The 27001-nt window shown below is 45.8% G+C and overlaps 2 protein-coding genes across 2 annotated transcripts in view; both read left to right on the forward strand.

The window, feature by feature from the left end:
- Positions 1-27001, forward strand: part of LOC138362683 (uncharacterized) — a 118364-nt gene that overhangs the window by 21070 nt on the left and 70293 nt on the right. The window lies entirely within an intron of this gene.
- Positions 1832-26923, forward strand: LOC138362793 (uncharacterized). Its single transcript, XM_069321352.1, has 3 exons — positions 1832-2009; positions 15361-16022; positions 26585-26923. The coding sequence occupies exons 1-3, from the start codon at positions 1832-1834 to the stop codon at positions 26921-26923; spliced, it is 1179 nt and encodes a 392-aa protein (XP_069177453.1).

A 27001-nucleotide genomic window follows, 5' to 3' on the forward strand; every position in this document is an offset into this window, starting at 1 on the left:
CTGCTTGAGCAAGCCCGTGAGCTCCTGCTTGAGCAAGCCCGTGAGCTCCTGTTTGAGCAAGCCCGTGAGCTCCTGCTTGTAGCGATGGCACCGCTGTGGGAGAATGAACCATTAAACAGTGTAATAAGAGATGACAACAAATTCAACGTTACCACAGGTATGTACATAACAGGAACCCTAAGACCCAGCAGCGACCATAAGATGATAAAGGGACTCTATGTCATAACTTAAGACCCCAACCAGGACCTTGAGTCACAACACGGGCCCTTGGGACCAGACAGGGACTATAAGATACTAAAAACATCCTACGTCCCAACAACTATCTTGAAATGCTACAGGGACCTGGAGACCCAACAGGGACCTGGAGACCCAACAGGGACCTGGAGACCCAACAGGGACCTGGAGACCCAACAGGGACCTGGAGACCCAACAGGGACCTGGAGACCCAACAGGGACCTTGAGACCCAACAGGGACCTTGAGACCCAACAGGGACCTTGAGACCCAACAGGGACCTGGAGACCCAACAGGGACCTGGAGACCCAACAGGGACCTGGAGACCCAACAGGGACCTGGAGACCCAACAGGGACCTGGAGACCCAACAGGGACCTGGAGACCCAACAGGGACCTGGAGACCCAACAGGGACCTGGAGACCCAACAGGGACCTGGGTACCCAACAGGGACCTGGAGACGCAACAGGGACCTGGAGACGCAACAGGGACCTGGAGACGCAACAGGGACCTGGAGACGCAACAGGGACCTGGAGACCCAACAGGGACCTGGGTACCCAACAGGGACCTGGAGACGCAACAGGGACCTGGAGACGCAACAGGGACCTGGAGACGCAACAGGGACCTGGAGACGCAACAGGCATCTGTGTCACTTCTGTGTTGCCAAGGTTGGGAGGCAGTTTAAGAGGGGCGAAGAGGGAATATGAGGGGAAGGGACACACAGCGAGGGGGGGGGGTACACATAATGAGGGGAAGAGGCATACTTATATTAACTTTAAGTGGGACGACTGAAGATGAACAAATAAAGAGGGACGAACAGAAGAAAGAAAAGATAGCAATAGAAATGGGTCCCAGCGCCATGTTATAATTTACGACAATGGATAAAAATCAATGGTTAAACATTTGAGCCGTGTTGAATCTTTATTGTTATATAACCACAAAGACGGCAGCCTGTGATGGCAAATCTTTGCCTCATATTCTCAACCAAATCTCCCACAAAATGTCCCTTCCTGCGCCAAACACTTTCTCCTCGCCGGGAACGCTATTTCCTAAACCATGTAAAACATATATGGCATTCACCTCTGGCCAACAAAAGGCCAGAATATGTCAAGCGATCGCAAGGGCTCGCCACCGTTGCCATAGCTACAGGGTCGAAATGGAATACTGAAAGTAGAAAATGGGAAAACTAGGAAATAGAAAACGGAAACACCACCTTGGGCCGCTATTAAGCGACTATGGTCCTCGGACACACTATTAAATTTCCAATTAAGCCTAGAAAACTCCCAAGGCGATTTCACCCGTAAATTTCGAGGTTTTAGTGAGTAAGAAGGAGACACATTAGCATACCCCAAGGTCGAATGTCGCTGAGGGAGAACATGGGAGTTTGGCTCATGCTGCCGCCTGGGATGTAGGCGGATGTAGCTCTCATTCTTCAGTTACTATAAAATGTTGATGTAAATTGTAAGAAGATTGTGGACGAGGTTCTGGAGACTTCAAGCAGGAGAAGGAGGAGAAGGAGGAGGAAGAGGAAGAGGAGGAGAAGGAAGAAGAGGAGGAGATATGGTAAATCGTGGAGACAGGGAATGAGAGGAAGAACTTGTATGAACAAGACAGAAGCCCTCAAGGCTAAGACTGATGAGTTAATACCACGAGAGGAAGACGAGACTGAGCAACATGCCAAGACAAGATTAAGAGACAATGACAACAACACTGAAGGAAAAAGACCACAAGTGGGCGACCACAAGAAGCCTATTAACAAGCCAAGACCACAGGAACACTGTAAGAATAATAGAATAAGGCTATGCAACGAGCAAAGACCACAAGGCTAGACAAAGACCACAAGGCTAGACAAAGACCACAAGGCTAGACAAAGACCACAAGTCTAGACAAAGACCACAAGGGCTAGACAAAGACCACAAGGCTAGACAAAGACCACAAGGCTAGACAAAGACCACAAGGCTAGACAAAGACCACAAGTCTAGACAAAGACCACAAGGCTAGACAAAGACCACAAGGCTAGACAAAGACCACAAGGCTAGACAAAGACCACAAGTCTAGACAAAGACCACAAGTCTAGACAAAGACCACAAGTCTAGACAAAGACCACAAGTCTAGACAAAGACCACAAGTCTAGACAAAGACCACAAGGCTAGACAAAGACCACAAGGCTAGACAAAGACCACAAGGCTAGACAAAGACCACAAGGCTAGACAAAGACCACAAGGCTAGACAAAGACCACAACTCTGGGTAAATATCAAAGTGGAGACACTTCCCGGAGTCAGGAGCTGAAGCACCACATTAATGTAAACAAGTTAGTGAAGGAAAAAGTATAAAGACAAAGAAACACAATAGAAGATAATAAAGGGAAACAGGAAATAGAAGAAACGTAAAAATGCGAACATTTATAATGGAAGGAGAGAGAGGAGGACATGTGAGGTACATGTGCATACAGACACACGGAGACAATTGACAGAGAGCAGAGAAAGATGCAAGAAGCAGAGAAGACTTGATGAAGACCCAGAGAAAAGTAATTACCAAAACATCTACTAACACAAATGTTTAAGTAAGACTCCCAACAAAAGGGGAAAATGAACATAAAGCATCGCTGTGTTTACAGGACACGACAGGTAGAGAGATGAGAGGGAGAGAGAGAGAGAGAGAGAGAGAGAGAGAGAGAGAGAGAGAGAGAGAGAGAGAGAGAGAGAGAGAGAGAGAGAGAGAGAGAGAGAGAGAGAGAGAGAGAGGAATACCAATGAGGTGTGGACAACATAGTGAACATTTAAATCACTATGAAATATGTCGTGAGGGACACACTATGGACACACTCGGCTCTCACTATCCTTTCATATTTTGACATCAGCCATTCCTCTCCCTTCTTTATCAAGACTATCTTCTCTTGTTAGCTCTCTTTATCTCCTTTCATCGTGCTTCTCCTTTTATCACACTTCGTCGCAATATTCATCACGTGGTCTGTCTTTCTTCCTCTTCCTTAACCTCTCGTCTCTCTTATGGTCTCTTATTATTTTGTGATCATTTATTGAGTGAACACATTTATTACAGTTTGCCAGGTTCAGGTTTTTGTTTTTCCCTCTTTAGTCTTTCCTCTCTCTCTCTCTCTCTCTCTCTCTCTCTCTCTCTCTCTCTCTCTCTCTCTCTCTCTCTCTCTCTCTCTCTCTCTCTCTCTCTCTCTCTCTCTCTCCAGTCTTGGCTGCTCGTTAGTCGCCTTTCTCCCTGGTTCTACGTTCAATCCTCACTATCCACAGAGTTCTCTGCTGTGTGTGTGTGTGTGTACAGGGCCCCGCCTTCCCCCCTGGAGGCCCCCTCGTCTGCATCTTCTTCAATCACTCTCCTCCGCCTCTACACTATTTTCCTCTCCCTCGTGTCCTCCCCCCCCCCCCTCCTGTTTTATATCCCTTACCTCCATTCTTCCTCTCACTTCACCCCTCTTTCCTTACCTCCACCCTTCTCTCCCTCACCTCCACCTCTCCCTCACCTCCACCCTTCTCTCCCTCACTCCACCTCTCCCTCGCCTCCACCCTTCTCTCCCTCACTCCACCTCTCCCTCGCCTCCACCTCTCCCTCGCCTCCACCTCTCCCTCACTCCACCTCTCCCTCGCCTCCACCCTTCTCTCCCTCACTCCAGCCTCACCCAATCTGCCACCTTCATCACGTGTAAACCTCGCCCGATGGTCTTCTATTGTATACTCTGTTAGTGCTTTATTGAACATTTTAAAACCTTAGCAAGTTTTTTGTTAGGCGGCAACACTGTGGCCTGCAGTGTTACACTCGGGCACTCTGCTGTTACCAACACTGTGGCCTGCAGTGTTACACTCGAGCACTCTGCTGTTACCAACACTGTGGCATGCAGTGTTACACTCAGGCACTCTGCTGTTACCAACACTGTGGCCTGCAGTGTTACACTCGGGCACTCTGCTGTTACCAACACTGTGGCATGCAGTGTTACACTCGGGCACTCTGCTGTTACCAACACTGTGGCCTGCAGTGTTACACTCGGGCACTCTGCTGTTACCAACACTGTGGCCTGCAGTGTTACACTCGGGCACTCTGCTGTTACCAACACTGTGGCCTGCAGTGTTACACTCAGGCACTCTGCTGTTACCTACACTGTGGCCTGCAGTGTTACACTCAGGCACTCTGCTGTTACCTACACTGTGGCCTGCAGTGTTACACTCAGGCACTCTGCTGTTACCTACACTGTGGCCTGCAGTGTTACACTCAGGCACTCTGCTGTTACCTACACTGTGGCCTGCAGTGTTACACTCGGCCACTCTGCTGTTACCAACACTGTGGCCTGCAGTGTTACACTCGGGCACTCTGCTGTTACCAACACTGTGGCCTGCAGTGTTACACTCAGGCACTCTGCTGTTACCTACACTGTGGCCTGCAGTGTTACACTCAGGCACTCTGCTGTTACCTACACTGTGGCCTGCAGTGTTACACTCGGGCACTCTGCTGTTACCAACACTGTGGCCTGCAGTGTTACACTCGGGCACTCTGCTGTTACCTACACTCGGGCACTCTGCTGTTACCAACACTGGCATGCAGTGTTACACTCGGGCACTCTGCTGTTACCAACACTGGCATGCAGTGTTACACTCGGGCACTCTGCTGTTACCAACACTGGCATGCAGTGTTACACTCGAGCACTCTGCTGTTACCAACACTGGCATGCAGTGTTACACTCGGGCACTCTGCTGTTACCAACACTGGCATACAGTGTTACACTCGAGCACTCTGCTGTTACCAACACTGGCATGCAGTGTTACACTCGGGCACTCTGCTGTTACCAACACTGGCATGCAGTGTTACACTCGAGCACTCTGCTGTTACCAACACTGGCATGCAGTGTTACACTCGGGCACTCTGCTGTTACCAACACTGGCATGCAGTGTTACACTCGAGCACTCTGCTGTTACCAACACTGTGGCCTGCAGTGTTACACTCCGGCACTCTGTTGTTACCAACACTGTGGCCTGCAGTGTTACACTCGGGCACTCTGCTGTTACCTACACTCGGGCACTCTGCTGTTACCAACACTGTGACCTGCAGTGTTACACTCGGGCACTCTGCTGTTACCTACACTCGGGCACTCTGCTGTTACCAACACTGTGACCTGCAGTGTTACACTCGGGCACTCTGCTGTTACCTACACTCGGGCACTCTGCTGTTACCAACACTGTGGCCTGCAGTGTTACACTTGAGCACTCTGCTGTTACCAACACTGTGGCCTGCAGTGTTACACTCGGGCACTCTGCTGTTACCTACACTCGGGCACACTGCTGTTACCAACACTGTGACCTGCAGTGTTACACTCGGGCACTCTGCTGTTACCTACACTCGGGCACTCTGCTGTTACCAACACTGTGACCTGCAGTGTTACACTCGGGCACTCTGCTGTTACCTACACTCGGGCACTCTGCTGTTACCAACACTGTGGCCTGCAGTGTTACACTTGAGCACTCTGCTATTACCAACACTGTGGCCTGCAGTGTTACACTTGAGCACTCTGCTGATACCAACACTGTGGCCTGCAGTGTTACACTCAAGCACTCTGTTGTTACCAACACTGTGGCCTGCAGTGTTACACTCGGGCACTCTGTTGTTACCAACACTGTGGCCTGCAGTGTTACACTCTGACACTCTGTTGTTACCAACACTGTGGCCTGCAGTGTTACACTCGGGCACTCTGCTGTTACCAACACAATTCTTCCCACACTTCTATCACGTTTTCTCTTGGGAACAAAAGTGGCCATTGGTCAACATCTGCACTGGACACACACACACACACACATAATATATATATATATATATATATATATATATATATATATATATATATATATATATATATATATATATATATATATATATATATATATTGTGTTAATATTTAATTAATACCTTTACATAATAGGAATATGTCACATGTTAGACAATCATAACAGCAAAAAAGCAAGCTCCGGTCCGTGCAATATTCCAGGATTTTCCAAACATGTCTCACGTAGGAAAAATGTTCATTTGAATTTTCGTCCCATAATTTACAAATTGGTACCCGACTGTCCATCCAAGGGGAGTGGACGCTGGTTGCCAAGCTGTGGATTTCTCTTTTCATTTTTCTCGACAAACTACAAATATATATATTTATTTTCGATACAGACCATACAGCCACGTTCTGAGCATAATAAAAGGCACTGCAATTTGAAAAAATGTCATAGAATTTCGGGCAAGCAGCAGTATTGAGCCTAGGCATTTTCTGTGTTTCCAATAGAGTAGAATGGAAAAATACGCGCTCGGAAAATGCTGGCCCTGAAAGCCATTAGCAGCCAAATGAGATCGGTCGCAAATTCAAATAGGATTTCGGAGTGGAAATTTTAACAAGATACGGTCTGGACACGACGTCATTTGATTGACCATTAGTTAGAGCGTCTGAAAAACGTAATCGGATAAAGGCGGTCTGCCCGCTAACAAGTTACTCCCAACAGTCGCCATATAACTGCAGACCTAAACGTTATTATCACTTAAATCCCCGACTGTGAACGATTTACACTTGTAATGGGGGAAGAAACCAATATGTTCTGGCTGAGGCCCCGAGGGCAGGCGCTAGAGCTACTGTGTTAAGGAATCAATATAGCTCAGTACTGCAGCCGTCTTAACAATTGTTCACAGTATCGACCACTACTCTCCTCCCATCTTCATCCCGGGAGAGATGCAGCCTCCCCATCCCTTACCCAGGCCTCAGTCTTATTTTTAATTATTATTTGCCTTAACATTTATTTCATCAACACTGTTCCTATTTAAGGGCATTCAGTCCACTCGTGTCTTCTCGGTTTGAACCAGTGATAATTAATAACACAATCGTCATCATCACCTTCATCACTACCATCATTAACACCATCACGATCATTGTCTTTCTTGTGTTCTGATTATTTCGGTTTTAATGTTATCTTTTTGTATTTCTTTATTTGCTTAAACTTGTTCTTATTGATTTTTCAGTAGCACTCCTGCGAGGCTTCCTTCACTAATAATGCTCGAATTTATTTTTGTCACAATTCTGAATGTAAAGTTTTTACTAATTCTTGATATCAATAATTTTCCATGTTTAAATATCCTTGTATTTAGATAAAGTAAATGTCAGGAGAAAGCGCTAAGCCAGTATGACTACTCATAGCACATGGAAGGGATATGAGGAAAAGGAGCTGGGATAAGAGGATACAAAGTTGGGATATAAGGACAAGGCGCTGGGATATGAGAACAGAGTGCGAGCTGGGATGTGCACTCAGATAAGAGTGTGAGAGGACCGGTGTTCCCCTGCTCTTGTCTCATTAGGTCTGGTGTACTTCTCTTCTCCTTGTGTCATACTTCCTTATTCATTTGACGAGATGAATCAAATGAACTTCCTTACTTCTCGCCTTAGCTTGTTTGTCTCTCCTCCTCTCTTATATTCTAGCATCTAAGCTTCTGCAGGTTTAGCTCTAGATTTCCCATATTCTTTTGATGAGATGAAAAACGGGCATCTTGCCTTATTAAGCTACATTCTTGTTTGATACAGCCGCCTGTGGGACACACGGTGGGACACACGTCTCATTTGATCAATTGGCTCGATTTTTCAGACATCTGTTTATTAGAAAAGGTAAAGTGAAACTGCTGCCGGCTGATTGATTGATTGATGAAGATTAAGCTAACCACGAGGTAGCACAGGCATGAATAGCACGTAATGTTGCCGATAGAACGTCTTCCGTTGTAACAGCCCCTTGGCATCCTTGGTGTTGAAGACTGCTGAGGTAGCAGGTAGAGCAGAACAGGTCACGGTTTCAACTTAAATTTCAAGCGATTCCTTCTGAAATAGATTTCAGCGAAAGTATGGGCATTCGCAGCCGTTGTTGTCAAACAAGTATAAAGTGTTCCTTAATGCTGAAATTTGTATGGCTGCCTTACTCGCGAAGTTCTTCATTATCATTGCAAAATCAAATTTTACTTTCCATGGATGTCCATAATATTTTCAGTCATTTACGGACCGGTCCTAGTACTTACAGCATAGTTTCTGGTGGCCATCGTCTGTGTTTCTTCTGGAACAGATGTGATCAGTCATCCTCCTCCCGTGGCAGACATCTAAAGTTGGTGGTTGATGAACTTGGGGGCAGCGGATGTGTCCACTCTTGTATAAGTCAAGGTCAGGGTGCAGTCACCAGTGTGGGCTGTCTCTATATGTACATGTTTACCTCCCTGGTTTTAAAGGTCAATACTTTCTTTAATAAGTATCGTCCCTCCTGTCTTATAGTGAGCTTCCGCATCTCTCTACCCTACATGCATCATTATCATCCATCACTACACATCCAACATAAGACTCCTCACTACACATCCAGCATAAGACTCCTCACTACACATCCAGCATAAGACTCCTCACTACACATCCAACATAAGACTCCTCACTACACATCCAACATAAGACTCCTCACTACACATCCAACATAAGACTCCTCACTACACATCCAACATAAGACTCCTCACTACACATCCAACATAAGACTCCTCACTACACATCCAACATAAGACTCCTCACTACACATCCAACATAAGACTCCTCACTACACATCCAACATAAGACTCCTCACTACACATCCAACATAAGACTCCTCACTACACATCCAACATAAGACTCCACATCCAACATAGGCCTCCCTCTAGGCGAGGGTGCCGGCCCCCATGGCTTGTGTACTAGGCTGGCTGGTGATCTCCCTCACTCACATAATAGGTTGGCGTCAGTATCTAATCATGTACCGAGGGCCCTCCACTATATCCCGTTCCCACCCCCTCCTCTCTCTCTCTGTCTTTCTCTCTCTCATTCTCTTCCCTTCCCTCTCCCCCTCTTTTTATCCCTCTGTAACAAAGGCGTGAGAACAACTCCAGATTTAGGGAAACTGTCGTCATCGGAGCAGGCAATGTTGACGCCTCCAGGCTCCCACACCACTCAATACCTCCGCCTTCCTTTTTTATTCCTCCCACTTGTAGCGCAATGCCGGGGTCAGTAAGTGTATGTGGTATATTATGTGTTTAATGTACATAATATACCACATGCAATTACTGAAAAGATATCAGTTTATAAAAAGATATCTTTTCATGTTTCACTGCTGATTCATTTCCTCGAAGGTATTGTTGAGTAGCCTATCTTTTATGTCTGATTCACTCCTTATTAAATGTCACAAATTGCATAACTGTTATTATCGTGATTATACATCTGTAATTTGTTATGTTTGGGGCGTTTTCTGTGATTGAGAATTGCTTGCCACCAGGTGTGGACGGGTCCTGTGACGCCGCCACCAGGTGTGGACGGGTCCTGTGACGCCGCCACCAGGTGTGGACGGGTCCTGTGACGCCGCCACCAGGTGTGGACGGGTCCTGTGACGCCGCCACCAGGTATGGACGGGTCCTGTGACGCCGCCACCAGGTGTGGACGGGTCCTGTGACGCCGCCACCAGATGTGGACGGGTCCTGTGACGCCGCCACCAGATGTGGACGGGTCCTGTGACGCCGCCACCAGATGTGGACGGGTCCTGTGACGCCGCCACCAGATGTGGACGGGTCCTGTGACGCCTCCACCAGATGTGGACGGGTCCTGTGACGCCGCCACCAGATGTGGACGGTTCCTGTGACGCCGCCACCAGGTGTGGACGGGTCCTGTGACGCCGCCACCAGATGTGGACGGGTCCTGTGACGCCGCCACCAGGTGTGGACGGGTCCTGTGCCGCCGCCACCAGATGTGGACGGTTCCTGTGACGCCGCCACCATCCACCAGGTATCACTCTTCGCTTACATCCTCCAGCTGCTTTGCTGGTTGCTCCTCTCCACTTTCATGAGGATAATATAATAATTTTCCTCTGGTTTGCTTCCCTCCTGTATATCCCTCACCTGGGGTTCCCTCCTACAGCAGTGGGTCAAACACCACACTGATGTTCCCACCGCAGGTCACTACCTGCCCTGCAGCCCGTCCTCATCAACAAAGGCCAAACACACGTTAATCCAGCCGCCAAACCCCCTGTTTATGAATAAAGATCAGTTTGTACACGACACACAACTGATGACCTTTGAACATTTCTCGACCAGTGCTTCGCTCACGACCTGTTTGAATCGTAACTCTGCAAATGCTTCACCCAAGTACTACAAACACAAATAATTCCCAACAGAATCTGAAGACCTAACCTAACCTACGCCTAACTATACACAGAACTTTAATATATAATACTAATAATTTATATATGAGAACAAACTTATTTTTAATGCACAATTCGTACAAATTTATGAGCCAAGTCAGCCTAGTTGATACACCAATGTCACTTGTGTGTACCAGGTGTTTACGCACGAAGATTTTAAACACCATCTTAGTCAGCACTTACATATTTGTGTCAATTAATATTTTAACCTATAGTAAATGTATAGCTTTGTTTTTCGAGGATTTGTATACAACAGAGCAACAGGCCTCCATAAATTTAAATCTTGCAGAAGTGCTAAGTTTTCAAGTAAAGTAACTTTAAATAGTCTACCGTTCTCTATGACACTATAAGATTTCGATATAAAACGTCATTCCCTAACCCAAAAAGCCTCTATCGACTAATCTCCATAAAAGTCTAAGTGGACTCTGGAATATATCACAGTTGCCTATTGACACATTATCAGTGCGACGCACAACAATGGCAATCAAGCCGTGGTTCTCACGCTATTGTGTCCCACCAATCACACAAGAGTTCTTCCCTTAATGTGCACCATCTCTTTGTTCGTCTATGCATACTTTCCTGAAAGGCAGAGTTCAACTGTTACGGAATTTTCATGAATCATTTTGGAAGAAAGTTGAATTATTTTCTCTATGAAGCGCTTATATTTACGTGGATATTTTTGATTAATAATAGTACTATCAATGACGAATATAACCGATGTCAATCATAGTAGTTACTTAGTAAGCATGATCCAAAATATGTTTTTTTTGTTGTTATGTACCGAGGTTGGGCCGGGAGTGCGACCTAGGCTTTCTTGATAGGGAATGTTGGACGACCATTAACGAGGAGAGGAGAGCGCCCAGAGATAATGGTGACCACAGGTAGGCCCCCCACTCTCACCATTCTACATGAATGGGTTTCTCTCGTGAGCTTAGTAGGGTTTTTCCCAAGGTTTAGATGGCGGCTGGCACCAGGGAACTTACCGGTACAGGTAATGACCATCACGGCAGGTAAGCACCTTGGAGTGTTAGGTCTTTAGATCACTCCAGTATATCTTACACGAGTTAACACATCTATATACTGTACTACTAATTTGCTACTTAAATATTTATTATTTATTTAATTTGAATGTAATCATAAAAAAATAATAAGAGAGTGAGTGGTTGTAGAGAGTTGTGTTGGCAGCACTGAGAGAGGCTGGCCGAAGTATGTTGGTCCGTCAGTGTTTGTGTAGCCGCCCCACCTTCCCACCGGCCCACAATACCTGCCAGGGGGCTGGAGGCTCATCAGCCGGGAAGGGAAAGGCAACAAGGGTGAGGGAAGGTGGGGGGGGGGGATGATCCATTACGCAGTAGGTGAAGCATTTCTACTCTTCTGCGATTTTTGCCTTGTAACCCTCGAAGAAGCTTTGACTGCAATTATATTTTTTTCCGTGTGTGCTTATGGCAGCGTGCGTGTGTGTGCTTGCTTATACTTCACCTCCTCTCTGAGGATCAAATGCCAACATTACTGCACCTTCCGACTTCGAAAACAATCCCTTCATCTGTTCTAACCTAACCCTTCATCTCTGGCTTGCTGCCCCAATCCACACCGAATATGGGTGTGTTAGGGGCTAGACAATAGTTGAGAGGTACAGCCAGCACGGGCTCCTCTGTCAAAGCTCAGGGGGCAGAGGGGATGGCACTCGAGGCACAGTAAAGTTAACATCATTAAGAAGAGTCTCACCACGGCAGGATATCCAGCAGAGAGAGAGCCCTGTGATTGACGATCCTGTTGATCATCCAGGTCAAATAACAGTGAACTGGAAAAATGGCAAGTAGCCAAGTCTGGAGAGTACAAAATTTTCTGGATCACCATTGCAATTTTGGCGCCATCGCTTCTGGGACGCATGTTATCCGGGGTAAAATTATGCCCAACCCGTCCTCAGGGCAGGCTCATTAGAGCGGCGGCCGTTCCCCACAGACGTTTTCTTCAATTTTAGCATATTGTGTATTAATAATTGGCTTGTTCTCCTATATAAGTTAATATTATATTAAATATTCATGCAAGGTTGAGGTTAGGTGTTTAAGTCCTGTTGACGATTATTTGTATTTGAAGTACCTGGATGAAGCATTTCAACCAGTCCTCTGACCAAGTCCATTCCATCCAGAGGTCGACTCCTCAGACACATTCATAAATTTTTACATGCTGTTCATTCAAAACAGGAATTTTCTCAACTATAAATTAATATTATAATATATTAACATATTGTGCATATATAGACATTGGTTAAGTTAGGTGTTTAGGTTCTGTTGGCGATTATTTGTATTTGAAGTACGTGGGTGAAGCATTTATAGCGTTGTGATTCGAACAAAATTCGTCAATGGATATATTATTTATATTTATATTTATATATATATATGTCGTACCTAGTAGCCAGAACGCACTTCTCAGCCTACTATGCAAAGCCCGACTTGCCTAATAAGCCAAGTTTTCATGAATTAATATATTTTCTCAATTTTTTTTCTTATGAAAAGATAAAGCTACCCATTTCATTATGTATGAGGTCAATTTTTTTTTTATTGGAGTTAAAATTAAAGTAGATATATGACCGAACCTAACCAACCCTACCTAACCTAACCTAACCTATCTTTAAAGGTTAGGTTAGGTAGCCGAAAAAGTTAGGTTAGGTTAGGTAGGTTAGGTAGTCGAAAAATAAATAATTCATGAAAACTTGGCTTATTAGGCAAATCGGGCCTTGCATAGTAGGCTGAGAAGTGCGTTCTGGCTACTAGGTACGACATATATATATATATATATATATATATATATATATATATAATTATACATATATATAAATTTTTTTTTGAATAGGGAAGGGAGTACCACCTCTGGCTGGAAGAAGGGGGACCCATAGCCTCGGAGGAAACCACACATAACGCATTGGAGGGAATGTGTATTCCCTCCAATAAATATATATATCCCTATATAAATATATATTTATATATGCAGAATAACCACATGTGAAAAATAGAGAATGCTTAACGCATTTTCGGCTAATTCGCCTTCATCAGAGCAAAGTAGAATGAACTTCATTCTACTTTGTTCTGATGAAGGCGAATTAGCCGAAAACGCGTTAAGCATTCTCTATTTTTCACATGTGGTTATTTTGCATACTTGGATCAGTTTTTTTTGTGATCATTGTTGCGCACACACACACACACACACACACACACACATATATATATATATACTGTCAAATCAACTGATGTTATTTGACAGACCGATAACTGTCAATCAACTGGTGTACAGATTCTGGAGCCAATCATATCTACATTTGAAACTGTATGGAGTCACTCTCCACCACATCACTGCCTAGTTTATTCCATTTACTACCTACTCTGATATTAAAAAAATATTTCTAATGTCTCTGTGGCTCATTTGGGTCCTCAGTTTCCACCTGTGTGCCCTTGTGCGTGTTCGTCGGCTTCTCGGTTTATATACACTTGATACTTTAGTTCTGGATAATGTCCAGGACTAAAGTATGTTTGCTGGTTGGTCAGTAAACAATTGTGGTGGTCTTAATAGCTCTCCAGATAAGATAGGCCTTCACCCCAAAACAAAAATTCAAATATACTACCATGTAGTATATACAAATATACTACATTTGGTAGCAAATCAACAACAGCAATTCAACTTCAAATAGACAATGTTAACATTAGTAATAAAAATGATGGAAAGTTTCTCGGCCTATTCCTACACAAGAGACTCAACTTCAGCACCCACATACAAATAACTAAGAAAGTCTCTAAAACAGTTGGTTTACTCTCCAAAATCAGATATTATGTACTTAAATCTGCTCTCTTCTCACTATATTATGCATTAATCTATCCCTATCTTAATTATGGTATCTGTGCATGGGGTTCAACCACTGCAAACCACCTCAAGTCCATCATCACCCAGTAAAAATCTGTTATCAGAATAATAACAAACTCTGCTTTCAGACAACACTCAGCCCCTTTGTTTAATTCCCTAAACATGCTAAACATAAACTCACTCCACACATTCTCTTGTGTCAGTTACATTTACAAAACCCTGTTCTTAAATGTAAACCATGCTCCGAAACTCTCTCTGGACAGATGTAATAGGACCCATTATCACCACACACCAGAAATAAATATCTCTTTGATATCCCCAGAGTCAAACTTAATCTGTGTAAACACTATGCAAATAAAGGGACCTAGTCTATGGAACTCACTCCCTAATGAATTGAAAAGCTGCATAACTTTTGCCTAATTCAAAAAACACCAAAAAGTACCTATTTTCATCTTCATCGTTTCCTACCTTGTGCTTTAAACTTGCACTGTATCTAGTGCTACCCAATCCCCCAATATATATGTACCTAAGCCAAACAACTTTATCATTGTGATTATTGCTGTCGTCTTATATGTGCTATCAATATGCTGTATTGTGCCTGTTAATCTTTGTTTAATTATCAATCAAGCTGCCAATGCTATCAAACAAAGCTATCGATGTGCTTTAATATACCTACTAATCTCTCTCATTTTTTTCTTGCAATGTACCTGTTAACTTTTAAGAAATTTTGCTCGAATTTACCTACTTAAAATTATCTGTTAGATTAATGACGTGCCCGAAACGCTGCGCGTACTAGTGGCTTTACAATAATGTAAACACCATGCTATGTACCCCTCACAAACCCAATGTACCTTCTTGTATATATATAAATAAATAAATAAATAAAACCATAGTCACCCCACACTGAGAAGAGAACACCCTCAGATTACACTTTCTCGTAATTGAAAGAAAACGTAAACTGTTTTATGGCACACTAACGAAAGATAACTAAGCTGAATGGAACGCTCTGGAAATGCACTGCAGACGTGCTAATTCCTCGGCTCAGGCAGGAACCGTCGGAGGTTCAGACAGGAGCCGTCGGAGGTTCAGACAGGAGCCGTCGGAGGTTCAGACAGACCCCGTTGGAGGTTCAGACAGACCCCGTTGGAGGTTCAGACAGACCCCGTTGGAGGTTCAGACAGACCCCGTCGGAGGTTCAGTCAGGAGCCGTCGGAGGTTCAGACAGGAGCCGTCGGAGGTTCAGACAGGAACCGTCGGAGGTTCAGACAGGAGCCGTCGGAGGTTCAGACAGACCCCGTTGGAGGTTCAGACAGGAGCCGTCGGAGGTTCAGACAGACCCCGTCGGAGGTTCAGACAGGAACCGTCGGAGGTTCAGATAGACCCCGTTGGAGGTTCAGACAGACCCCGTTGGAGGTTCAGACAGACCCCGTCGGAGGTTCAGACAGGAGCCGTCGGAGGTTCAGACAGACCCCGTTGGAGGTTCAGACAGGAACCGTCGGAGGTTCAGATAGACCCCGTTGGAGGTTCAGACAGACCCCGTTGGAGGTTCAGACAGACCCCGTCGGAGGTTCAGACAGGAGCCGTCGGAGGTTCAGACAGGAGCCGTCGGAGGTTCAGACAGGAGCCGTCGGAGGTTCAGACAGGAACCGTCGGAGGCTGTGGGAAGTAATGTTGGATAATTATATTTTTATTAGAGAAGCTAGAGAGGTACTGTCGTAGAATTAGGAAGTTGAGAGGGAAGCTGCATAGGAAAGAACTGTGAGGGAGAGTATGGTAGAGACTGTGAGGGAGTTTGTTTAGTTAGAGTGTTAGGAAGATTATGAGGTATTAGAAACTATAAGGGAGACTGTAAGGGAGAGTTACAGGGAGACTGTGAGGAAGACTGAGAGGGAGGGAGTCAAGGAGAGTGTGAGGGAGAGTGTGAGGGAGGGTGCGAGCGAGCTTGAGGGCGGGCGCGTGCTGGAGGCGGCCAGGGGTGACCACAGGCCGCGACTCAAACTGAGGATGACCTATCGATCACCTCCGACACTTAAGATGCAAAACCTGATGAGATAAGGAGCCGCGTCGCCATGGTTACCCAGCTGATGTTGGGACACCCACCGTCCATGGAACGCTCATCACTGTGCAGAGAGAGAGAGAGAGAGATGCAAGGTAGTAGATCGGGTCAATCAGTGTAGTGCCAAAGGCCAGCATGAGGCTGGTAGGGCCAAAGCCCAGCATGAGGCTGGTAGGGCTAAAGCCCAGCATGAGGCTGGTAGGGCCAAAGCCCAGCATGAGGCTGGTAGGGCCAAAGCCCAGCATGAGGCTGGTAGGGCCAAAGCCCAGCATGAGGCTGGTAGGGCCAAAGCCCAGCATGAGGCTGGTAGGGCTAAAGCCCAGCATGAGGCTGGTAGGGCCAAAGCCCAGCATGAGGCTGGTAGGGCCAAAGCCCAGCATGAGGCTGGTAGGGCCAAAGCCCAGCATGAGGCTGGTAGGGCTAAAGCCCAGCATGAGGCTGGTAGGGCTAAAGGCCAGCATGAGGCTGGTGGAGCCAAAGAAGGCAGTAAAAGAATGGCAGAGATGATCACAGCATTAACCCAGCCCAGAGTGGTCACCGCAGCCTTGTCATCCAGGTCATCACCCTATGATTTACCGGCTGTAAAAATAAGCTGGAAATGTTTTCCTCCCGTGGAGAACACCGCGCCCAACCTGTCTTACACATAACTTGTTCCATCTAGATTCTTTGTGACATTACGTACACACACACACACACACACACACACACACACACACACACACACACACACACACACACACTCACACTCACACACACACATTTCATGGAGACGAAGCCAGCTTCACAAGACGAAGCTGGAAAAAGTCCAAAGGTATGCTACTAGACTAGTCCCAGAACTAAGAGGCATGAGTTATGAGGAGAGGCTGCGGGAAATGCACCTTACGACACTGGAAGACAGAAGAGTAAGGGGGGACATGATCACAACCTACAAAATCCTCAGGGGAATCGACCGGGTAAACAAGGATGAACTATTCAACACTGGAGGAACGCGAACAAGGGGACACAGGTGGAAGCTGAGTACCCAGATGAGTTACAGAGACATTAGAAAGAACTTTTTCAGTGTCAGAGTAGTTAGTAAATGGAATGCACTAGGAAGTGATGTGGTGGAGGCTGACTCCATACACAGTTTCAAATGTAGATATTATGAGAGCCCAGTAGGCTCAGGAATCTGTACACCAGTTGATTGACAGTTGAGAGGCGGGACCAAAAAGCCAAAGCTCAACCCACGCAAGCACAATTAGGTGAGTACACACACACACACGTACACACACACACACACACACACACACACACACACACACACACACACACACACACACACACACACACACACACACACACACACACACACACAGCGTTATATGACAAAGAGTGCTGGGAAGACGGGACACCACGAGCGTAGCTCTCATCCTGTAACTACACTTAGGTAATTACACACACACACACACACACACCCACACAAAGCGGAGAACAGATACACACACAAGGAGGTGTGTCAAGAACTCCACAAGAGATTCCAGGAGGTCTTATAGTGCAAGGAGAAGCCCCTGTACTAAGAGAGAAGGCAACAAACCAAGCAACCTTGGAGGAATTTGAGCTCATCAGTGATGAGGTCAAAAGGAATCTGTGGAGCTGAAAGTCACAAAGGCTGTTGGGCCTGATAGAATCTCACCATAGATACTAAAAGAGGGTGCAGAAGCACTAAGTGGGCCACTCTCTATGGTGTATAACATATCTGGAAGACAGCTTTCCGTTAGGTCTCCTGTTTCCTATAGTCCCAATATACAAAAAAGGTGACAGAAAAAGAGGTACTGAACTAAAGGCCAGTTTCCCTAACTTGATACCATGCAAGGTGATCGTAAGGAAAAGGCTCGTAGAACATCAGGAGTGAAAGAGTTTTGTAACACACCACCAGCATGGCTTCAAGGATGATAAATCGTACCTCACAGGCTTAACAGAATTCTATGACCAGGCGACAAAAATTAAGCAAGAAAGAGAAGGGTGGGCAGACTGCATTTTCTTGGACCGTCAGAAAGCCTTTGACACAGTACCCCATAAAAGGCTGTTACAAAAGTGGGAGAAACAGGCAGGAGTGAAAGGTAAGGTGCTCCAGTGCATAAGGGAATATCTATGCAACAGGAAACAGCGAAAAACTGTGAGGGGGGGGGGGAGACTTCAGAGTGGCGAGATGTCACCAGCGGGGTTCCACAGGGCTCTGTACTTGGACCCATCCTGTAATCGACCTTCCAGAAGGTATAGACTCATTCATCTCAATGTTTGCTGATGATGCCAAAATTATGAGAAGAATAAGACAGATTAAGATAGACAGAGACTACAGGACGACCTGGACAAACTAATGGAATGGTCTAGAAAATGGTTACTAACGTTCAACTCAGGAAAGTGTAAAGTAATGAAATTAGGGGAAGGGAGCAGAAGGCTGAACACAAGGTACCATCTGGGAGGTGATATCCTGCAAGAGTCAAATACAGAGAAAGATCTGGGGGTTGATATCACACCGAACCTGTCCCCAGAGGACATCAAAAGGATATCATCAACGGCATATCCTAGACTGGCCAATATAAGAACTGCCCTTAGAAACGTGTGTAAGGAATCGTTCAGGACCTTGTATACCACTTACGTAAGACCAATCCTGGAGCATGCAGCTCCAGCCTGGAGTTCATACCTAGTTAAACACAAGACAAAGAGAATATTCAGAGATATGCCACCAGACTAGTCCCGAAACTTAGAGGTATGAACTTTGAGGAAAGGCTAAGGGAGCTGAACCTCACATCTCGGGAAAACAGAAGAGTAAGGGGAGACATGATAACCACCTACAAAATTCTCAGGGGTATTGACAGGGTGGACAAAGACAAACTCTTTAACACGGGTGGAACACGACAGGGGGACACAGGTGGAAACGTAGTACCCAAATGAGCCACAGAGACATTAATTTTTTTTGTCAATATCTGAATAGTTAACAAATGGAATGCATTAAGTAGTGATGTGGTGGAGGCTGACTTCATATACAGTTTCAAATGCAGATTTGATAGAGCCCAGTAGGCTCCAGAATCTGTACACCAGTTGACTGACAGTTGAGAGGCGGGACCAAAGAGCCAAAGCTCCACCCCCGCAAGCACAACTAGGTAAATACACACAAAGCACACCCACACATCCTTGCATGTGAGCCGACAACGCCCTGCAGTCGTGGTTCTAAGGTCCTTAATTCGATTCCGGGTCGAGGCAGAAACAAATAGACAGAGCTTCTTTCATCTGATGTCCTGGTCACCTAGCAGTAAATAGGAACCTAGGAGTTAGACAGCTGTTAAGGGTTGCTTCCTGGGGATGTGTGTGCGTGTGTTAAGAGAGAAATATATGTAGTGGATATAGTAGAGGGGAAAATAGATTGATTAGAGAGGCGGGGTCTTAGCAGCCGGAGCAACACTGTAGCCAGCGATGTCTTTACCGAGGAGATGCACGTCTTGGACGGTGCAACACGGACAGACTCCTACCCTGAATATTTTTTTAGAATACAGAGTTATCCTGTACCCAGAAGAACGGTACTGCAAACTCTGAGAGCAGGGCGCGGGGCTGCCTCTCCAGCATCCTTCTTCCTCGAGATTAACCAGTACTCCTAGAAGTAGAGATTGAGCGTCTCCTGTGTTTCTTAATATCTTTAACTTGTACTGGGATTCATTTTCAATCCTCACCCAACCTTCACGAGGTATAACCAACATCACACGTCTCATCGTTCAATTTCCCTGGAGTCTCTGGAGCATTTACAGTTCATCTCTGCCCCTTGTCTGCACTACGGCTACATTGACCAACCTTCCGCTTGCTAGCTCACTTTCTTCCAGTTTTCCAACTTGTTTCAGTTACCGACTTAGAGACCAATCCTTCCGGCCTCGCAGGTACTCTTATTATCTGCTCAATTACTACCAATTTTTTACTCTACTTTCCTGCACTTGGTTTCTTGACTAGCGGGACCAGACCACCTGTGGCAGCCGCCCATGCCTGAGTTACACATTGGGTGGTGAGAGGAGAGATGGGGGAGAGAGGCTGGGAGAGGAGAGGAAGAATGGAAGGAGGCTGAAGAGAGAGGCTGGGGAGAGAGAGAGAGAGAGAGAGAGAGAGAGAGAGAGAGTCTGAAAGGGGACCCCTTTGTGAGAGGAAGGTTGGAAGAGATAGTGGGAGGGGTCTTGGGAGAGAGGGAGGATGGGAGGAGGGACGTGAGAGAGGAAGGCTGGCAGAGTTGGAGTTAGAAGGATGGGGAATTAGAGCTGGGAATGGGACGATGGAGAGATGGGATGGATAAATTTTGAAGGAGGCTTTGAGAGATCGGGAGAGCGGGAGGCTGGGAGGGACTTGGTGAGAGGGAGACTGGGATAAGGTCTAAGGATAGGTAAACCGGGAGGAGAGCTGGGGAAGGAGGCTGGAATAGGAGCTGGATGGGAAATAAAGTGAAAAGTTGGAAGAGTGAGGAATTGAGAGAGACTGGGGAAGCGCTGAGAGAGACGTAGGCTGGAACGGGCCTAGAAAGGTGGCTGGGAGGGGCTGGTAAACAGGAGGGCTGGGACCAGAACCGCTTGGAACGATGGAAAAGAAGCTGGGGAGAGAGAGAGAGAGAGAGAGAGAGAGAGAGAGAGAGAGAGAGAGAGGGAGGGAGGGGGCTGACTACTTGCCTCTTGCGAGGGCTGGTCATGTCCACCATAATGAGAGCATTAATTGTGCCTCTTATTGCATTACAGGCTGTGATCCTGCCTCGCTGGCCCCTAAACTCACACTCACAGTTTTAAAAGCTTCATGTAACTTCTACTTTAAAGTTTACCTTTTCTTAGTGTCTTTTTCACTGTGCTAGAAATGTAACACACAAATTTAATGACAATAAGAATAAACATTATATATATATATATATATATATATATATATATATATATATATATATATATATATATATATATATATATATATATCTGTATTGATATTTACAATAAAGATGATTATACAGTACATATAAAACTTCAACAAGCACTGTTTAGACAAACGTTGGAAAACATGTTGTAATGAGAGTGTGTAGACTTCACTCACACACACCAGTTCTCCCCCTCACTATGATCCCTTCTCACACACCAATTGTCCTCTCATTATTCTCACCTTATACACCAGTTTCTTCCTCATCATACTCCTCTCATAAAGTTCTCCCCCACTCACTCTTAGGTTCTCCCTCAGGTCCTCCCCTCCCCCCCACGTCCCCCCTCCCTCCCAGGTACCCCCCTCCCCCCAGGTCCCCCCCTCCCCCCGTCCCCCAGCCCCCTCCCCCCAACCCCCCCCTCCCCCCAACCCCCCCCCTCCCCCACCCGTTCCCAAGATGGGCCGCAACAGTCGTGCAAAACTCAAGTTCAACATTTTTATCGAGATTTAAGAGAGTGAGAGAGGAGGAGCCGTTCATTGGGGATTCAGGTCACGGCGAGGCTAACGAGCGCGTTAATTACATCCTGGCATCGTTATTGTCACAGTGCCACACACTGCCTCCCCCTCCCCCTCCCCCCCCCCCCGGGTCCTGCAACTCCTTCACTAGCACTTCTTCTCCTCTCTGTCACTCCCCCTCCTCCCCTGTCACTCCCGCTCCTCCCCTGTCACTCCCCCTCTTCCCCTGTCACTCCCCCTCCTCCCTTGTCACTCCCCCCTCCTCTTTCTCCTTCTCATCCACCTTTTCTTCGTCCCTGTAATCCTCTCTACCTCCCCTTCTTCCTATGCTTCCCCTTCCCTTCCTCCTCCATCTTGGCCCTCCCCTTCTTCCTATGCTTCCCCTTCCCTTCCTCCTCCATCTTGGCCCTCCCCTTCTTGTTCCCCCTCCTCCTTCCTTCTCAACCTTCCCCTTCCTTCCCCCTTCCCTTCCTCTCTCAACATTAAGCTACCATCAACAACTTTTCCCCGGGATAATTTAAATTGATGTCTTCCGGTTCTTAATTTCCTCAGTATCGGACACTCCGAAGAGAAAATAGAAATGTATTTGACCAAGGTGAAGGCGAGAGGCTGTGGGGGATGTGGCTCCCCCCACGGCTGTGGGGGTGTGGCTCCCACCACGGCTGTGGGGGATGTGGCTCCCACCACGGCTGTGGGGGATGTGGCTCCCACCACGGCTGTGGGGGTGTGGCTCGCACCACGGCTGTGGGGGTGTGGCTCCCACCACGGCTACTTCATATCACCTGCTGATGACTTGTGTCTCAGCAGGTAATATATATATATATATATATATATATATATATATATATATATATATATATATATATATATATATATATATATATATATATATATATATATATATATGTGTGTGTGTGTGCTATACTAGGTCTAATATAGTACGTATATGTGCTATACTAGGTCAAGGAATGCCTTGGCGTAGTTTTTGGCTTATTTTTTCGTGTCCTCTACGAAATGACTAGTACATAACGTAAACATTGTTGATTGCAGTAGTCCATTACTGTACATTTGACCAAATAGTTGCTATATATCATTTTAGGAAGATTGGGTTGCAAAATGTATATGTAATAGAGATAGTTATTATTGTTTGTGAACTCTCTTTTTACGAACAGCCTTCAAGAAGTGTTATTATACATCTCTACTGAGTACCTCAGCATCGTACTGTACAGTGTTCATCACTACTGTTATACTTTTATCTCACTAGGTAATGTTTTCATAGTAGTCTCCCTCGTGGCGGGCCCTCACGCCAAGCTGGACTGTCTTATGTCTCTCAAATGTTGGTGTCAACTCAATCTTTCAACCAACTGCTAACCACTTTGTTGAATATTATATTAAAACTATACTCTCATTCTCTCCCCCCCCCCCCTCTCTCTCTCTCTCTCTCTCTCTCTCTCTTTGTCTTTCTGTAAGCTGTATTCACCTGCCTGTAGACCCTCTCATAATAAGTAAAACATCCTCAAACTTAGTGTTATGGAGTGTTTCTAGGCCCACCATCCTGCTGCCATCACTCTTTGTTACCATTTGTCCTCCGCAACACTGCAACCGTGACACCCCGTCCCCTTAACAACACTGTTGCCGCCTCCCTAGCAACACCTGGTTACTTCACCCCCCCCCCATCGCAACACAGTGTTACCATACAGGCCCAACACTCACCACCGTTGCCAATGCATTAATGGAAAACGTTTTAAAGTAATTTTGAGAAAAAACAGTTTTTAAAGTTTCTGTTCTTGAAAGGAAATTTAGCTTTTACCATTATCATGAAAAGGTTATTGAAAATTTGTTTTAATCGCGAGCATTAACCAGCACTTTAAAAATTATTTTTGAGAGAGTCGTATTATTACAAAAGTCAGTGTAAAATGTTTCCCTCGTTTTCCCTATTACGCTGGAGCGGTTATATATATATATATATATATATATATATATATATATATATATATATATATATATATATATATATATATATATATATATATATAATGTCACATTCCGGAGCTGCGGACACGGGAGTGATAATTGTCAAGACAATTAAGGCGGCCGCATGGCCTATTATGTCGGAATTATCCACAAGGAAACTACCATTCTTTAGCGAGAACGCAAGGGAGCCACCCATCCTTGCTTCACTGAATACAGCCGGAAATCTTTCTTTATGACTCCCGTTTCCTCTAATTCCGATAATGAGCGGGAAGCATTAGCCAATCCTAGCCCGTCAGTACTTAATGCAGATTAATGATTGGTCCATATTAGAGAGACACGACATCCTCGGTATATTACGGGGGAGCGAGTCGCGATGCCATCTTTCAGTCTGGGAGATCACTTAATTAATCTAATAAAGGCAGAGTGATCGCCCGGATGACTCCTAGCACCAATTAGGCGGGAGGAGCAGCTCATCTGCATATGTAGCGACAAAGGAAGGCAGCTGGCGCGGAAGGTGACCTGGGAGGGGAGAAAAGACTCACCCAGGCAGACACACATCACGCCCACCGCTTGATGCGTTTTTGTTTCCTATATCTGAAGCAATTAGTGGCGGGACGCACCGTTAGTCATGCTAATGTAATGCCAACCCCGCGAGCACTGCCGCCGCTGCTGGGCTTCCACCATTATCATGTACTCGCAGCTCTTTTGCCTACACTTAAAATTTCACAGCAATATTAAGCGTTAAAGGTGATTCCTTTTACGTTGTGCTACAGCACAATACGTCACCGGTGAGGCGGAGAAGAGAGGGAGGTGGCGGTCATGACGTGCTGGGTCCGTCCTGGACCTCATCTGGTCAAGAAGCGGTCTCTTGTACAGCTTACTCCGTTCTCGACTCACAATCCGGGAAACCGAGTTTAATTCCCGTGCGAGACAGAATTGGCTCGACACGTTCCTTTCACCTAATGCATCTGTTCACCGAGTAGTAAATATGGTACCCGGGGGCTAAGCAACTGTTGTTAGGTTGCATCCTCGAGAAAGTCAGCAGGTCGACCTGGGGAAGCCTTGATACCAGCTTGAACAATATATATACAGGTTTCCTGTCCCAGACAACGGGGATTATAATTTACTGTTTGTGACGTCTGGGTTGAACACTTATTCAAAATTAACTACTACAAAAATTTCTTTCTAGGACAGCATTTGCTTTGCATATATAAACTATTTGCTTGTTAATTATATTTAATAAAATTATATTTACTACAACAAATATTATTATTCTTGTCAGCGGCTTAGGTATGTACTGCCACACCAGACAATGTCATTACCACACAAACCACCAACACATCTCAACCGTACAAGCAGAGCCCTGTAGGCAACACATCCTCCTGTTTAGATAGTACTTTTTGTAACTATGTGAACCATAGTACAAACATTGACATACTAAGCAATTAGATAGTAGAATTTTGTACTATTCACTTTTTGGGGGGTATAAATAGCCTAAGCTACTCTATCCCTTTGATATGTATTTCTTTCTTGTCTCAATAAACATACTTGAACTTGATATAGAACCCGAAAAAATTAAGCTAAAAAATTTAAATATTCCAAGGTCTAGTAAAGTACATTATGTACTATTACACGCCTCAGATAGCGTGTAATAGTAACAAAGGTTAGGTTAGGTTAGTTTATAAGTAGAAAATCATTTTCAGGTTTGTCCAAATTCAAAAGTACTGATTTCTACTTTCTAATTGTGTTGTACGTCGGTATATGTTGTCTGGTCCTCATCCTTCCTGTAAGCACTACCAAACACGAGGATGGGCTGCTGTAGTGTAGATCCCGACTGACGTTCAGATTCAGGAGGTGAACATAATTGAAAAGGTTTCAAAACCAGATTTTCAGATTATGCAAGTATCGAAAGAAGGGAAGGGAAAGGAATTATCAGGAGGAAGCACCAAGCCATTACGACTATATAACACTTGGAAGGAGGTCAGGAAAAGAATTTTGGATGGGAGAGGGGAAGGAATGTACCCAACCACTTGGGCGGTCGGGGATTGAACGCCGACCTGCATGAAGCGAGACCGTCGCTTTACCGTCCAGTCCAAGTATCGAAAGAATCGATTTGATAAAAGCTGAGAGCTCTCGATAGAAGACATCCTAGCACGAAAGAATTACGGACTCAAGGAATCGAGAAATTTCAAATAATAATTTGATCTGAGAGAATATAACATGAAGGTAGAGGTGAGGAGCAGCGGAGGTGAGTAGCAGCGGAGGTGAGGAGCAGCGGAGGTGAGGAGCAGCGGAGGTGAGGAGGCTGAGGGAGGTGGTGGCTCCACACGCCTTAACCCACAACCTGGAGCCAGATCAACACATGGGGGTAACCTCTTCTCTAAAACCAAAGTCCTATCCCTTCCCCCTGCTAGAACTCTCGCCACAGTTGTACTCTTCCTGGCTTCCCATCCCATACCTCAACCTCAGCCTCCACATCTGAAAGAGGAAGAATGAAAGCGCAAGGTGTAGAGAGAGTGAGAGGAAAAGTGAGAGAGGAAGAGTAAGAAAGAGTGAGAGGTATCATGAGAGAAAAACTGAAAGGAAGTGACAGAATAACTGAGTTGTAAGAGTGAGAGAGGGAGTGAGAGGAAGAGAGTGAGAGAAAACGGAGAAAGGAAGAGTGAGGGAATAACTGAGATTGGAAGAGTGAGAGAGGAAGAGAGAGGTGGTGTAATAAAGAGTGTCGGTGAGAGGGACTGCGAGCTCGCCGCGCTAAGTAAGAGTTAGAGATATTGCCAGAGTAACATAGACTAGCAGGCTGTTGGTGACCCAGCGGCTGTTGGTGACCCAGCGGCTGTTGGTGACCCAGCGGCTGTTGGTGACCCAGCGGCTGTTGGTGACCCAGCGGCTGTTGGTGACCCAGCGGCTGTTGGTGACCCAGCGGCTGTTGGTGACCCAGTGGCTGTTGGTGACCCAGTGGCTGTTGGTGACCCAGCGGCTGTTGGTGAGCGGGAGACTGACGGAGTGTACCAGACTAATGGAAGATGACTGTTTGATTAAGGGTGATCGTCTGAAAGCTGGTGGCGGGATAAGAGTGGACAGCAAACTGGTGAATGGTGATAACTCGACAGTTGTTGGCAGAATTAGAGGAGAGTGGCAGATTGACAGTTGACGGCAGACAGAGAAATGGTGACAGATTGACGGATGTTTTTTTCTACCACAGACGTGGCCACACATTTACAATGCTAAC

Source organism: Procambarus clarkii, chromosome 9 (genome assembly GCF_040958095.1).
Source record: "Procambarus clarkii isolate CNS0578487 chromosome 9, FALCON_Pclarkii_2.0, whole genome shotgun sequence".
Lineage (NCBI taxonomy): Eukaryota > Metazoa > Arthropoda > Malacostraca > Decapoda > Cambaridae > Procambarus > Procambarus clarkii.

Coding starts and splice junctions, on each gene's coding strand:
- LOC138362793 (XM_069321352.1), top strand. CDS start 1,832: ATGAACAAGACAGAAGCCCTCAAGGCTAAGACTGATGAGTTAATACCA. Junction 2,010..15,360: donor GCCAAGACCACAGGAACACT/GTAAGAATAATA, acceptor TCCTCGGCTCAG/GCAGGAACCGTCGGAGGTTC. Junction 16,023..26,584: donor TTATTAGAGAAGCTAGAGAG/GTACTGTCGTAG, acceptor TTGGTGACCCAG/CGGCTGTTGGTGACCCAGCG.